At 38.5% G+C, this 16,122-nt stretch overlaps 1 protein-coding gene across 4 annotated transcripts; it reads left to right on the top strand.

The window, feature by feature from the left end:
- Positions 1-4,476: 4,476 nt before the first annotated feature.
- On the top strand, positions 4,477-12,480 carry LOC137960156 (uncharacterized). 4 transcript variants are annotated; one of them, XM_068807665.1, is made up of 8 exons: positions 4,480-4,727; positions 4,801-4,953; positions 5,065-5,160; positions 6,002-6,154; positions 6,255-6,557; positions 8,475-8,649; positions 10,963-11,240; positions 11,330-12,480. In XM_068807665.1, the coding sequence occupies exons 5-8, from the start codon at positions 6,363-6,365 to the stop codon at positions 11,435-11,437; spliced, it is 756 nt and encodes a 251-aa protein (XP_068663766.1). In that variant the 5' UTR covers positions 4,480-4,727; positions 4,801-4,953; positions 5,065-5,160; positions 6,002-6,154; positions 6,255-6,362; the 3' UTR covers positions 11,438-12,480. The 4 variants fall into 4 exon arrangements, with proteins under 4 accessions (XP_068663763.1, XP_068663764.1, XP_068663765.1 ...); XM_068807662.1 differs by having other exon boundaries at positions 4,477-4,727; positions 6,002-6,557; XM_068807663.1 differs by lacking the exon at positions 5,065-5,160 and having other exon boundaries at positions 4,477-4,727; positions 6,002-6,557.
- The last annotated feature ends 3,642 nt before the right edge of the window (positions 12,481-16,122 follow it).

The following is a 16,122-nucleotide window of genomic DNA, read 5'->3' on the forward strand; positions in this document are numbered from 1 at the left end:
TGAGATGGTGGCCGAGATAAACGTCGGGGACGCAGGGAGACGAAGGACGAGATCAATGTCGGGGGCGCAGGGAGACGAGAGAGGGAAGGGAGTGTGGGAGAGAGGAAGAAAAAAGAAAAAGACGATGCGCGATGGGGGGGGGGTGCGAGGAGAGAGAGCGAGGCCGAGAGCGAGGTCGTCCTTCAATTCGAAGAAGATCAAAAAGGGCCTTTTTCCACATGATTGAAACTAAACCGTGGAGATGAAGGGCCACTTCATCCCCTGCATCAAGATGAAGCTTCATCTGCGCTCCACTAACGACTTCAATTGTTGAAGGGCGTTATGTGGTTGAAGATCATCTTGTCCTTCAAGTTGACTAACCCCCCCAATAGAAACTCTTTTAATTCTTTTAAATTTAACTTCTTCTATCTCCCTTTAATGACAGGCCACCTCAAGATGTCCAATTGGAAAGCACATAGAACAAAAAACAACAAAGAGGATTGTTCAAGAAAAAAGGTTGAAATATATGGACTACACAAATAAGAAAATTCAAAATCAGCAAACAATATGATTTTGAACACATTAGTACTAACAATTGAATTGTAAAACTTTAATAGTCTATGTAGGAATACTTGCGATCACTTAAGACATTCAAGAAAAGACAACTCAAATTGGGTCAATTGGAGCACACGCTGAGCCACAACCACCTTACGACAATATAAACTGCCCACTTTTTAGGGCAGCACCATGTCAACAAGGAAGAAGTCACCTATATACACCAATATAAGAAGACCAACCAAAGGAACTCCAACTAAGGGATTGACATACTAAATTCCCGCTGGTTCTTTCAAGCTAATTTGATGGCTCCTCTCTCGGCAATCCTGGAATGGCTGGGTTTGGTGGCGTCATTCGGAACTCCGCAAGCAATCAGATTATCTCCTTTGCTGGTGGCCCCCTGGGAATTGCTGACTCGACGACCGCTTAGCTTGCTGGCCTTATCCACGGCCTTCGCATTTTTCGAGACCATTGTCGTCGCCCTCTCCAAGTTGAAGGGGACTCTAGAGTAGTGATCGGCTGTTGTGCTCATGCCTCCACTCCCCCTAGCATCATTAGGATTTATTCTTCGAGATCATGGATATAACCTCTTTTTTTATTGTACTTGGTCTCACATTCCGATATTTGCAAATTCTATAGTTGGTGTCCTTGTTAAACAAAGAGCTTCCCTCAAATCTCTTGTTGTTATAGGATCGCTTTCTTGAACTTTTGAAACCTTTTGCCTTTGTTTTCCTCTTAATAAAATCATCCTTTCTAAAGAAAAAGACATACTAAATTCCCAAAGCATGAGGAAATTTTTTGGAAATCACTGTCCGGACCACACAAAGTAATTAATATTCTAAACAAAAACAAAGAGTTCCAAAGAAACTTTAGGAAATTGATCTAACCAAAAAATAAAAAACCTCATCTTCACAATTGAAAATGGAACGACAGACAGGAAGAAAGAAACATTCAGAGACTATAAAAACTAATGGGAGGATCCATCTAATCCATGACTAAAGTGCATGATAATAAGAGACTAAGATTTAAGTAATGAGAAGAGATAGGTGAAGAGATAGGTGGTTAGCATGAGATAATAGTATTAGAGTCCCTGTAGCGGCCAAATTAGCAAGAGAGTACCTTGAGAAATTGGATAAGTCATTGGCTACTGGAAATTTAGAACTATCAAAGAAATACCTTGGTTGCAAAGTAGAGATTAAAGTTGCCAGAAACTGAAAGTCAGTTGAGGCAGCAAAAGTGATGCAAAATATTGGTTATAAATCAGTCTTGTCATTGGCAACAGCTAAGACTATTGCCAATGGTAGGGATGCTAATGATGTCACTGCAGAGGAGGCTGTGGATGATCAAGTAAATCACTGACATCATCCAAACAAGAATCTCCACCAAAAACATACAATACTTGACCAACGTAGACAAGACACTGAGAACAAGATGCAGAGCCCTTGGGGATTGGAACAGTCTCAATTTGGTGCAACAGCTTCAAATCTGCAAAACCATATACAAATATCTTCTGTTGAAGAACAACAATCAAACAGTCTCACTGTAACCTTACAGCTCAACCTTCAGAGTGGAAAAACAGCTCTCCAATGCGATAGTGCAAGAGCACTGAAAAATAAAAGACAAGCAGCTAAGACGTGGATTTACAGAAAAATGAGACATGGACAGGTTCTGGTTGCTGGGGAAGAGAAGAATAGCATGTCAAAGTGTCTTACTATTTCTTTCATATCTTTTAATATACAATGTTGAATGAAGATATATATCCATTCCCATAATGTTCTTAAGGATTTCTAGCATAAAGTAGGTAATTGTTGACACAAAAAATCCAGAGCCTCCATTCAAGTGAGAAGATGGGCTGCATATATTCGTATCACTAACCAAATAACCATACATGCAGAAGTTAAAGGGAAAAAAGGTTAGATGAACCTGACAAGCTCAAAAAAAAATTAAAAAAATCTTCTTTTCTATTATCAAACTTCTCCATCGTTGTTGCAGAGAAAGCGAATGACTACAAGCAAGGGAAACAAACCAGGGAGCAGTAAATAAGAATAAAAACAATAATATCAAAGAGAAAAATTTGGAACTTATCTTGTCCCTCTCAATTTCCTCTTCTTCTTCTTTTTCTTTTTTTTTTTCTTCTTTTTCTTTCTCTTCATCTTCCTCTTCTTCTTCATCTTCTTTTCTTTCTCCATGTCAGGATCGTTACTCTGATACATTGATCTGGACCCCTTGTCCAAAAGGTACCTTTTCCACCGCCTTGGCTTATAATTTCCACAACAACCTCAAACCCCCCCAAACCTAATCACCCTGCGGCCATTGCCTAGACCCAACTTGCACCCCCCCAAGCAATTTTTTTTATCTGGAGCGCTTGTAGGAACAAAATCCTCACCTTAGATTCTTTAATTAGACGCGGAACCCCTCTCCAGGATCCCTCTTGCCTCTTTAGCCAAAATTCTCCAAAAACTGCCACCCATGTCCTCTTACTATGTCATTATGCCCATACTGTCTGGACTAGCCTCCTAAATAAATTTGGGTTTCAGTACTATTCTCTCAATCACCTGTGCTAGACTCACGAAACTTGGAAAGTTGTTACTCATGCTGTGTTGGTCACATCCTATTGAAATATTGATTAATAATATTGCAGGTCACATAACAACTTGGCACTTGACCCGAAAGGAATTTAGTAGCCTTAGCGGCTCCAATCTTAGAGGGGGAACTGGCAGTTGGTAGCTGGTTTGACGCAGCCTTCCCGTCCCCTGATTATGGCAATCTGGGCTCCCCCACTGGCGGGCCACTACAAACTAAACTTTGATGGTAGCGGTTTTGGCTATCCCGGTCCTGCGGGATATGGCGAAGTTATCCATGATGAAAATGGTTGTCGCCTTTTCTCCTTTGTTGGGCCACTTGGAGTCTCCGACTCTACCACTACAAAACTCTTAGGATTGCTCAATGGGTTTCAAATCTTTCAAAGCCATCTCGTAGGCCCCCTCTGTATCGAAGGAGATTCAAAAATTGTCATAGATTGGTGTACAAAGTCAACCCTTCCTCCTTAGTGACATTGGGATATGTATTTTGATATATGTAATTTAATTTCTCTTATAAACTGTACTTGGAAGCACATCCCTAGATCTGCCAATCATTCGGCAGACTCTTAGGCTAAGTTAGGTATATTACTCCAACACCTTGTTGTGGAGGAAGACCCACTTAGTTAGGTTTGTACTCTTCTCCCTATTTTTTAATAGTTTATAGATCCTTATTGAAAAAAAAAATCATTTAAAAAAAAAAGTTCTTGGAGCTCAATCCAAAAATCTACTCTTGATGATTTATTACCTCTTCTATAATCTCCCACAATCTTCAACATTTCTCAAAAGATACTTGCATGTTGAGAAAGGTATATGGGGAGTCGGTAGCCATGGCTCACAGCGATCTTGGCATTTATAGAAGAGCAAGGTCAAGCTTAAGCATTAATATGGTGCTGCATCTCCAACCAATTGGTGCTGTTGGCATGTTTAGATACTTGAGGGCAATCAAATTAAGTCAAACCCTTCAAGCAACAATCCTGATTGTTGCAGCAATCATCTTAGTCGGTGTCTTCTTGTCAAGTGTAGATATTCTGCTTTTTCATGAATTGACATTTGAATTGTTAGGCATTTTCTATGGTGGATTTTGGGATCAATGTAATGGTCCATTAGTTTTTCTGTCAATTTATGCAATTAAATGTTTCTGGCCAAATTCCTTGGTCTAATCTTCTGGTCAAATTGCAGGTGTGGTTCATTTTATATCCAAATTGGTAATCAATTTAAGGAACCCTTGATAAATTTAACAATCTGTACTCAAGCACTTGGTTAGCATGCTAGTGTTTGTTATCATCAAAATAAATTGAAATGCAGATCCAGAATCCAACAGAAGATGCATTTTTACTATGATTTCCAAACTTTGAACTTTGAGAACAACGTTTAAGGGGTTGTTAGTATACAAATATGGATGTAAAGGTTCCCTAAAAAAGCTCAGCACACAGAAAATATAAGTCTAAAACTTTATGATATTGCAAAAAGCAACCTCTCCGGCTCCTCTCTCGTTCGCGACATTCGGCGATTTCAATCGCCCCCTCTGTGATCTCTCCCGGCCCTCGACTCTCTTCCTCTCGCCATCCCCAGCACCGACGACCTTCGATTTGAGACATTCACTCTTGCGAGGTATTGCCCCTCCTGAATCCTTTTTCTGTCGTTGAGGTACGTGTCTGTTAATCCTCTTTTCTTTTTGCCGCAGATCTGTTTTCTTGTGTTCAATCTTTACTAGTCGCAGAGTGCCAGTGATGATTGAAGATCATGAACTGAAAAGTAGTTCGTAATTTCAATTGAGTGGTTTCCGTCGAAAAGAAATGAATATAGGCAACTGGATTACTGAGCTTTTTATGTGCAAGTAACCATCTTTCTCTGTAGGGATATTATTCTTTTGAGTTTTTGACTTACCAGGTTTTCTTCCTCTGTTATCGTTTGGAAATACTGGTATTTGATTGTTTTTCCTTTTCAGTTGTCTTTGACTGTTGTTGCAGTAGGTGTTATTTGATGTCACCCCGGACGAATCTATCTGACGGTTAATTCAGCAACCATGTCCCTAAGTTATGATGTATTATCTCCATGACATTCTGAATTTCCTGTGTTATATGCTGCTAGCCATCACATTATGAATTTTCTTATGTTCTATGCTGTAGTGTTAGCTTAATTTTTAAGAAACCACCATTGATGAAAAAGACAATTTTTTTTTCTTTTTGAATCCATATTTTAGAATTTACACTGGTAAGTGAAACATCTAAACCGTATGTAATTGTTTTTAATTTTCTTAGTGTTCTCGTTTTTCTGCTAGGCACCTAACCAATAAGCCTAGGGGTGGGCACCAAGTTGGGTTTTTTAGGGAACCTGACCTGACCTGACCCAACCCTTACCCTACCTGACCAATAAGCCAAATGCTCTAGAGCTGATGAATATACAAAAAAAGTAGACTCTTAAACCTATTCCATACGGGTGGGTTGGCTTAACCCAGCACCCATAGCTCAGGTGGGCCTTTAGGCCCCTAGCAGTTTCTGTCCCTTTTATGATGTATATGTAGGGGCATTTTAATCACTTTTGTAATTTCTTTTTAAGAGAATAATGAAAGACATGGGGCTAAAAAGAATGCCAGAAAGTGTGACACTCCTTATTCCCCTTCTTCTCTCGACTTTGCTGCTTCTTTCAATCTCTTCTCTCTCTATATCTTCTACTTTGAGGAAATGTTGGGATGGGTTTAGAGCAAAATTTATTTTACTTGTCATGTGAATAAATTAAATCAGAGGAGCGAAATCCACTTAGCATATTGTAGGGCTGCCTATATTGGAAAAGGTTGACGGCAGTCAAATTTATAGATGATTAATCTGGATATTTTTCTTGTTCAATGGTTTTAGATGATTAATTTTGATATTTTTCTTGATCAGTGGCTCAACCGGAAGTGACAATGTGTTGCTCTCAGGATCTATGAGAGCAAGTCGAAGATAACTGCGAGCTTGCAGTAGGGTTCAGAATTTTCGCTTGGGTAGAAAGAGAGTTAAACGGGAGAGAACATCCATGGCTTTGAATCAATCCCACAGGTCTAGAGCTCTTCTGCGCACTTCATTCTTCTCATCTTTTGCTTCCAAGTGCCGTCTTTTGACCACTATAGCTGCCACGACTCCCCAAAATCTTGATCAGGGAACTGTATTTCCTTCGTCATCTCAGTCAGAGAGAATTAATTCAGAGAAGGACAACATTTTTGTCAAGGCACCAACGAGTCAGAAAGAATCAACAGCCTCTGTCACGATGCCTATGTCATTCATGACGGGTTCTATTGTGGCTAAAAGAATTTACAAGGCAGTGACAACTAGAGAATCTGATGATGGGTGTGGCTGGACAGTTATACTTGACTATAGGACACTTAAGACCCCTTCAAAAAGACTTCTTAAGCTGCCAACACTTGCACTTGCAAAGGCTATTGCAGCTGAGTGGGAGTATCAGGTGTGTTCTTCTCTTTGTTTCCTTAAGTGGGTTATTATCCTCATTGTTAGTGTCAGTGCTGGCTGCTTTTGGGTTTGATAGGGTTACAGAAAAAATGTGCTGCACGAAAGTTATCCTCTGTGTTTTACTTCAATGAGCTTTTCAGCCCAATGCATTCGTGATGCAGTTTTGTTTTGGTGTAACTCCAATTTCCATCTGTATTAGTGCATGCAATGATGCCAAAAAGAGAACATGCTTATTGTGGGTTCATGACTTATGATTTTGACATGCTTCTATTTTGTAACTGTTGTATTTCTTTATTAGATTTTTTTTTCACATGGGTGAAGTTCTGTAGACAGAATAAGTGTTTAGGCCTACTTATAATATTGGTTTAATTTAACTGAAATAAGAATGGATCAGCTCAAAAAGATAAAAGCAAGAATCCAAGTGTCTAAAAATGCCACTTAGTCGAGGGGCAGCCCACTTCCGTCTTGGTCATGCCTGCAAGAAATTTTTTTGTCCAACTTGTCTGATCTTCTAGTCATTTTGTGCATGTCCACTTCCATCTAGTCATTTGTGCATCTCAGGAAGTGCTTGATACACCTCAATGGAAGTCTTAAGTATTCTGATACCCATGGAAGATTCATTTGAACATTTTTATTTCTATTTCTTTGATTGTGTTGGACTAGTTACTAAAGTCCAAATGTTGACCACAGAACAGGCCCTTTTCCAAGTATAGTGTTAGTAGACATTGATTTGCTATCTAAATGACAAGTAAACTGATGAATATGATCCTGAATATGATCCTAGTTTTAATGATTAATCCTACGAAAGATACTCATTCTATCTTAAAACTGGACTGTTGACCGATGAAGACATCAGAGTTCACTGGTTTATACTCTGCTACTTATTGGTGAGAATTTTCAAATATCACCTAGAACTGCTTCCATGCACCCCACATATACAGCCACTCAGTCACCACACCACTGACACATGCATGTCTTTATTTTAGGATGTAGCTAAAAATTACTAGCTAAACTTTTTGAAGTTATTCTTTGTAAAGTTCCTCTTCCTCAAGTTATCATTATCAATTATTTCCCAATCAATTATTCTCCTTCTTTTCCTTTTTTTTTTTAAAAAAACAGCTGGACATCTTTTTTTGCTAATAAAAATGATAACATGAGGAAGGGAGTCCCCAACCGATAGAGAAGGTCTAGAGATTGTCTCTTTAGCCAATGCACAAGGAATATTTTTTGCATCCCTAAATGCTTTCTGAAACACATAATCTGCTCAATAAGAAGCCAATTTTTTTTATAAATGTAAACAAAGTGCCATAGAGGGGAGCTTTCCTCCATCCAACTGATTACTATGGAGTCACCTTCCACTAACATTGGGGCGTGATTTATGCTTGTATTGGTTTGAGGCCTTGAAGAAAATCCCTCAGCTTTAGCAGAGTCAATATTCCCACTGATAATTTCCTATTGTTGTTTTTAATTTGCCTAATCCCGCTTTCTTCTCTCTTATTATAAAGAATTCTAATCCAGTTCATCATGAAGATATATCATGCTCGCACTCTGTAATTTTTTTTTTTTTTTTTTATGTAACTCTCACTCTGTAACTTGCAAACTTGTTTTTTAGTAAGTCAAAATTTTAGGACTAGTTACCTTTTGTAGATAAATTCCGATCCTGGTAAGTTTTTTATTTTCTTTTGTATCTATCCATGTCAGTATTGTGTTTTTTTTTGCTGGGCATATCCAGTTCAATTGTTTTTCTCTAACCAGAACAAGGATCAGGTAACTAAACTAAGCAAGAAACAGTTCATATTTGTTGATTTTGCTTGGTTAGCATATGCTTTGAATTCAATCAAGGCCTCAAGGGTGTTAGGTGAATCTTTTATTTCTGTCTCTGAGTTATGTATTGAATTTCTGGCTTTGATAGGAAACAGATGGAATTAGACCATTTACAATGCCTCTTATGAAACTTGCGTGTACTGCACTGGAGAGAGTTCCACTTACTCGAGCAAAAGTAATTGAACATTTGATGAAGAAGATTCATCAAGATTTGGTATTTTGTCGTGCACCTGGTGACAACAATCTCACAAGTGGAGTTTTAGGTATTTATCTTCTCAAAGTTTGGTTGTCTCAATTTTTTTGTAAGCATGTGTACTTTTGAGCTAAGGAGCATATTTATGACCTGTCAAATATACTTCCTCCTTGCATGCTCTTAATTCTATTATCAAATCACTTCTAGTCCATTGTGTGAAACTTTTTTGAGGTTAGTGGAAGCTTCTTTTTTTAAATGAAGGTTAGTGGAAGCTTATTGGTACTTTATTGCATTTCTACTGAAATTATTTAACTGGTTATAACAGTAATTTTTTTTGTTATGTCAAATATTATGGGTTTCCAGAACTGGGTAATGGTAATCTTTTCTCTTTTTATAAATAGCTGCTTCCAGATTCATTTTCCTATAATACATGTCCACCCCCTTTCTCATAATTTAGATGCGATTTTTATACTAAACAGAACCACTACAAATTGTACTATACTGAACAAGGGAATAGAAAGTACGGAGGAAGAATTGGGCAGAGAGATGAGATGGAGCAGAAGGTTTTTGGAGCTATGACATTTGATTCTCCATAGTAGAACAGTTATCTTTCTGTAACCAGTGGCAAACACCATTTTTAAGAGAGTAAAAACACTTGAACACCTATAAGATTCAGGCGGAATATTCATAGTAGACTTTTGCCTTCTTGGTAGAGTTAACTATCAACTTCTAGCGGCTGTGAAATTAATGCCAGAGGAGTCCAATGGCAAGGTAGTCATCTAAGATTTTTCCATTAGGAGTAAATGAGTCTGTGAACCAATACAAAGTCTAAATTGGCTGGGTTGGGTCTGAAAGGGAAGAAATTAATGAAATTTTAAATGACTACGAAATTTTTTTACAGAAAGATAAAATGCTAGAGTCAGGATAGTAGTATACAGAGAGGAGATAAATTGCAATGTGGAATTGCTGGTGTAGACAGATTATAATGTAAGTGGAAAAGTTTTACTGGATACGACTTTGCAGGCCTAGGGACAATCACAAGTGGTCCTCATTTTTAGCGAGGCTGGATCATGCAAAGTGAAGGCTGGATTGAGGATGATGCAGTGCACAAAATAAATGCTGGATAACTGATGGAGACTGGCCATTCTTAACGAAAGAGACACTTGGGTTTGTTGGATTTAGGATCCCATGATAAGGTCCTCGACCAAGAGGGTGAGAAATGAGAGAAAAAAGAAGAGGAGAGGGAAAGGAGAGGAAGAAGGAAGGGGGGAGAAAGGAAAGAGAGGGACGGCTAAGGAAATGGAGAAAGAGAGAGAGGGTTTGAGAGAAAAGTCTAAGGACGAATTTGAGAGAGAAGAGGGGAGACTTAATAATGTACCCCATGCCTTGAGTCTCTATTTATAGTTGACGAAAGAAGTTTAAAATGATTACAATGCCCTTAAGGCTACAAACTCTCAAAAGGAAAAGACATAAGTAAAAGTACATCATCTTTTTTAATTATAGCCTTGTGTCATCCATATAAAAAGACCATTAAATTACATCTTTTGCCACCTCCTTCACATGGGGAAGGTATTCATCTTCATGCCACTTTGAGATGTCTTCCAACAAGGCTGAAGTAAACTCCATCCAAATAGGATGTGGTAGGGAGGGATAAAAATGTTGAGGTCGATATGTGGTTGATTAGGAAAAGAATTGGAGATAAAAATATTAGAAGTTTTATTTGATAGAAATTGGACATGTTTATTGCTGTTGCATTAGTGGTAGAAAAGTTTCATTGACATTTTTGCAGTGAAATGGGTGAATTCCTACCTTAAAAAAGGGGGCACGAATGATGAAGTGGAAGGAGCCTCCCCTCAACCTCCTTCCCAACAAAAGAAAGAACTTCCTAAAAAAGAAAAGAAAGAAAAAGCTGGAAATAAAACAAGTGTACTATTTAGCTTTTCCCTGTTTACTTTTCCTAAGGTAAAAATCTTTAAACCTTGCACATGGCTTGGCAGCCACAATGCTCATGAGTGTCAGGTAATCCATACATTCTTTTACTTCCAAGGTACTTTTGCAGAGTAGTTGTTTGTCTGAGGCATTTATGCTCTTGCTCCTAATAATCATATATTAACACATCCGCCAATTTATCTTGGTAAAATATCTGGATCAAAATGAGTGATTGTTTCCTCTTAAAACATCTACTTGCCATGGTTGAAATTTGGTTAATCATTTCGTTTTGCTCCGTTCTACATGGGAAACGAGGTATCTTTTATTTCTTATTCTTAATAGGTACATTTACTTTAATTGTCCATTACATGTTACAAATTCAATTCTCTAGACATTAGTGTGAGTTCATTTTCAACTGAAAGAGAATCTTTTTATTTAAACAAATTGATTACAGAGAAACAAGTAGAGAAAATGAATCCCGTACTCAACTGGATTGAATCAGAATTTGGCGTTAAACCTGTGGTATACTCCAGCTTTTTTGGCGGGAGGCAGGAACAGAGTCTAGTAAAAGCAGTTGAAAATTGCCTCAAGAACACCTCCGACTGCGAGTTTGCTTCAATTGATGCAATGGCAGCAGCAGCACATTCCTTAATGATTGCCATTGGAATATATCGTGGGAGGCTGAGAATCGAGGAAGCTATTGAGCTAATTAGACTTGAAGAAAATCTGCAGGTTCTCTCTCTACCCAGATATTTGATTTTATTCGTTCTTGTTTGGTGTCTTTTTCCCTTAATTATGTTTTTCTCATTCTTCATGTACAGGTTGACCGATGGGGTTTAGTTGAAGGTGGCCATGATGTGGATATTGCTGATCTAAAAGTCCAACTCTCATCTGCGGCCGTGTTCCTAGGGTTGTCAAAGCGAGAATAAGTATTTAGGTTACTTTCTCATTTTCTCATTTTATCTTTTTCCTGTAAGGGGAGAATGATCTTCTTGAGGTGTTGAGAGGGTATGGTTTTAAAAAGTGTCGGTAGAGTTTAAAATTTCATTTTCAATAAGTGCCGTTTGACTTAGCCTTTGTGATTGACTGTTTTTGTGAAATGCTTATTAGTTAAACATGATATTATTCATAAGTTACTTTGGAATAAGGTAGTTTGAGACAAATACCATTTGACTTGTTTTCTCCTTGAAACAAGGTTTACTAACGGCGTGACACAGCATCTCAAATGGAGGAACCGACAAACGGTTTGCGTGCCAACAACTCTCGCTTCTTGTGGTTAGGAAGTGGGGATGTACTACACTAGCAAGAAACGATGAGCAGCGAGAATGCGATAGGCTTGGTGGTGCCATGGTGCGACCTGCTGAAGGTCCTCTCTCATGCAAGTTTGGGGGGGACTTCTTGACCAACTGTGGCTGGAATTCTCTACCATGGGAGCAGTATTTTGTGGCGTACCCAGGCTTATGTTTGGGATCGATATCCTAATGGCAAATTAATAGTGAAAGAGGTTGAGGACAGGTGAGAGACGTGGTTGAGAGCGATGAAATTGCTGAGCTGGTACAGGGAGGGATTCATGGCCGCGGATGGAGAAGAAAGCAAGGGGATGAAGAGGCAGTAGAAAAAGGCAGTAGAAAAAGGATGGATCTGCTCAACGTAACCTTGAAGCGTTCGTGAAGCCTAAATGTCTAAAATTTGAGCTACTTATGAAATGTTAGCTGCTAGCTTAATATTACGCCCAGGAACTCTAAAATCATCAATGATATCTAAAGGAGATCTATAGTAATATTCCGTCCTGAAAGTACAGATATATACTAGGTAGGAAGTTTTTATTGCCCTTATGTAAGTGATTACTCACCTAATAAATTGTCTCCAAAATCTGCTCCTTGTGTCTTTTTAGGATACAATACCCTGCATAAAGGATATCGGTGTTTAGACCGTAAGATACATCGTGTCTATGTTTCTATATTTCGTTATAATGGTGATTTTGTGCAAAATCTGCCGTCTAATAATGACTATATTCATTTTTCTGACTGTCAGGAATGTGTTTCTAGTTCTTCTAACGTTAGTTCTTCAGATTCTTTGGCTTCACCATGTCTGTCTTGCAGTGATATTCCACACCTACCATCGACTCCTCCTGGTCTGCAGGTTTCTCTTGATGAGGAACCTCTCTTGGATCCTGTCATTCCAGATTCTACCCCCGTTTCGTCCTCTTCTCTAGTGACCATTTCCAGCCATCCAATGACTACCAGAGGGAAAGTTGGTATATTCAAACCATGATTGTATCATGCTATGGATGACGAAATTAACACACTGAAGAAAAATTATACGTGGGTTCTTGTACCTCGTCCTCAACCTCATAATGTGGTTGGTTGTCACTGGATTTTCAAAACAAAGCTTCACTTTGATGGGTCTATTGAGCGTCATAAGGCATGTCTTGTGGCTCAAGGATTTTCTCAGGTTCGTGGTCTTGATTTTGGTGACACCTTTAACCCTGTGGTGCGTCCTATTACAGTCAGAATCATTTTATCCTTGGCCGTTACTTCTGGATGGCGTTTACATCAACTACATGTTAAAAACGCATTTCTTCATGGCTTTCTCAGTGAAGAGGTGTATATAGAACAACCGCCTGGCTACATTGATCCACAGTTTCCTCAGCATGTTTGTCGCCTAAAACGTGCTCTTTTTGGCTTGAAACAAGCTCCTCGAGCTTGGTTTCATCGATTTAGCTCATTTTTTTGTCAAACTTGGCTTTCACTCTAGTCAGGCTGATTGTTCGTTATTTGTCTATCACTCCTCACTTGGCACTGTTTACTTACTTCTTTATGTTGATGACATGATCATCACTGGTAGTACTCCTTCTCTAGTTCACACCTTTATTACTCGGCTTTCCAATGAATTCTCCATGAAGGATTTGGGTGATCTCCATTATTTTCTTGGAGTTGAAGTCCAAGCTAATGAGAAGGGTCTATTTCTCAGTCAAACGAAGTATGCTCTTGATCTCTTGCAACGTGTTTCAATGTTTGATGCCAAATCTATTTCTACCCCTTTTGTTGTTGGTCAGCATCTATCAGCCGAAGGGAAGCTATTCTTCGACCCTACTCTGTTTTGTTCTCTTGCCAGTGCTCTTCAATATCTGACTATCGCCAGGCCTGATTTGTCCTTCAGTGTCAATTCCATTTGCCAGTTCATGCATGCTCCCACCAAGGATTATTTTCGCTCGGGCACCATTCATCATGGTCTTCAACTTCATAAACAGTCCACTCATGATCTTCTTGGTTATTCTGATGCGGACTGGGCTGGATGTCCTGATACACGTCGTTCTATTACTGGCTATGCTATTTTTTTTTTGTGCTAATTCTTGGTCTTGTAAGAAATAAAACATTGTTTCTCGTTCAAGTGCAGAAGCAGAATATCGCTCCTTAGTTGTTGCTACTGGTGACATTGCATGGATTATTCAATTGCTTCGGGACCTTCGTGTTACACTTTCAGCGCCACCTAAAATTCTTTGTGACAATCAAAGTGCAGACATTGCATGGATTATTCAATTGCTTCGAGACCTTCGTGTTACACTTTCAGCACCACCTAAAATTCTTTGCGACAATCAAAGTGTAATCTTTATGGCAGTCAATCCAATCCAAACATATTGCAATCGACTACCATTTTGTTCGTGAACTTGTTGATAATGGCACTGTGAAAATTGATTTTGTTCATTCACATATGCAGCTAGCTGATTCGCTAACCAAGGTATTACCAAGCCGCAATTTGTTCTCTTTCGAAGCAAGCTCAGTGTTCTCCCTTCTACCACGCTCACCTTGCAGGGAGGTGATAAAAGATAATCAAATTCTCCATGATACGTGCTGATTTACTTTTTTGTTGTATAACTGTAGAGATATGTTCATTATCTTTATTTGATTATTTCCTGTTATATAGGAGATTACAACTGTAAATATCATGTATATATAATAAAGAGTTATCTCCTTATACGTTAAGGAGGATTTCAGCCATTTACCGTATTTTACAAACATCTTTAGGAATCCTGTGCTGAGACTCTAGAAAACTCTGGCAAAAGATGGTGGATTTGTTCATAATTTGGAAAACTCCCCAACTGGTTATTACATTAGCAAGCTAACATGTTCTTCCACTTTCAAGATTCTTTGTCAAAACAGAGAGCAGAAAATTTCCTCTCTCAAATCCGTCTGAAATCCTTATATATATTGATTGATAGGGAGAAGAATGAAAAGCCCTACTAGTGTGTTACTGGAAATGAATGAGAAAAAAGATTTTTAGAGCGAGATGAGATTTGCAAATACTAAAAAGCAACACAAGATTAGTCCCATCAAAATCATATCAAAAACATAAGAAAGACCACTATTCACCACGGCACGTTCCTCACTGGTCGTATCCAATCCTCTCGAGCTACTGCTTTGCTGCGATGCTGATCTTTCCTTCTTTTTTGGTTTTCTTTGGTCGAGACCATGCCGGTGAATGTCAGCTTTCATGAATCGCAACAAAATACAGAGAAAGATGGCTACTTTGTCTTCCGCCGCTTTTTCTTACTCATTCAGAAAAAAAATTGCTTCTGCCGAATGATCTATTCGTTTTGAGGAATTGATTGGTTCGTAGAAATTTTTTTAGTGTTGACCGCTGGGAGCTACAACTTTGGTACAAGTTTTTCTTTGTAAAGATTATTTTCCTGGATAACAACTCCCGTATCAGTTTCTCTTTTGTATATTTTTAGAAAGTAGAGAATCAAGAGGGAGAAGAAATTACAGAGAGGCAAATGTCCATTCTGGTGCATGAGCGCCTGTTGATCGGCAACATCAACCACGCCGCTAACCTTCTCCAAGAGGGCGGTGAACAGATTACCCACATCCTTTCTCTCCTCAGCTCTGCTTCCATATCATTTTTCTCAGAACGGCGAGCTAACAACTCCATTAAAACAAAAGAAATACGCAAGGTTTATGCTGGTGATGATGTCCATTCAAGCTCTAATGACCAACTTCAGTCAGAGAATTCTGCAGTCGGGAATGAGAAGCTTCTATACTCATTGAATTTGCAGGAGTTGAAGTAGGTGAGAATGGCGGTACCACTGAGAGATACGGAGAATGAGAACTTTTTAGATTACTGAGATGTCTGCTTGAATTTCATTGAGGAGAGTAAAAATTGGTTTTACTTTGGTACCACAAACCATGCAATTCTTGAGATCATCATTTGGGTTTTACTTTGGTAAGAATTGGTCCACAAGTTTGGCACCCTTCCAAAGCAAAAAAAAAAAAAAAAAAAAATCTTCAAAATAGTGTTAGTATACAACTAAAGTCCCCCATTGACTAGAAATGGGGAAGATAATGAATATATAAGTGTAAACATTATCTCTATTGGTTTGAGGCCTTTTGGGGATAAAAACCCAAAAACAAGTCCATGAAGGTTTAAACCCAAAGTGGACAATATCATACTAATGTGGAGATAAATAGTATCCATAGTCCTTTACAAATAGTTTATACTATTATGTAATATTTAGTTGGATTATTTTTGTTTTTATGCTTTGAGAGTGGAAGTAAAAAAATCAGATATGACTTTGTTTTGTATTTCTAGAGGATGGATAAGACTTCCTATTTTA

This window comes from Aristolochia californica, unplaced genomic scaffold, assembly GCF_029961685.1.
Source record: "Aristolochia californica isolate CCGP_79_NKW_82.1479 unplaced genomic scaffold, dmAriCali1.0.hap1 SCAF_3, whole genome shotgun sequence".
Taxonomy (NCBI): Eukaryota; Viridiplantae; Streptophyta; class Magnoliopsida; order Piperales; family Aristolochiaceae; genus Aristolochia; species Aristolochia californica.

Excerpts from the sequence above, each read along its gene's own strand:
- LOC137960156 (XM_068807662.1), top strand. The coding sequence starts at position 6,132 with ATGGCTTTGAATCAATCCCACAGGTCTAGAGCTCTTCTGCGCACTTCA. Across the intron at positions 6,558-8,474 it reads CAGCTGAGTGGGAGTATCAG|GAAACAGATGGAATTAGACC; the intron begins GTGTGTTCTTCT and ends TGGCTTTGATAG. Across the intron at positions 8,650-10,962 it reads TCTCACAAGTGGAGTTTTAG|AGAAACAAGTAGAGAAAATG; the intron begins GTATTTATCTTC and ends AATTGATTACAG.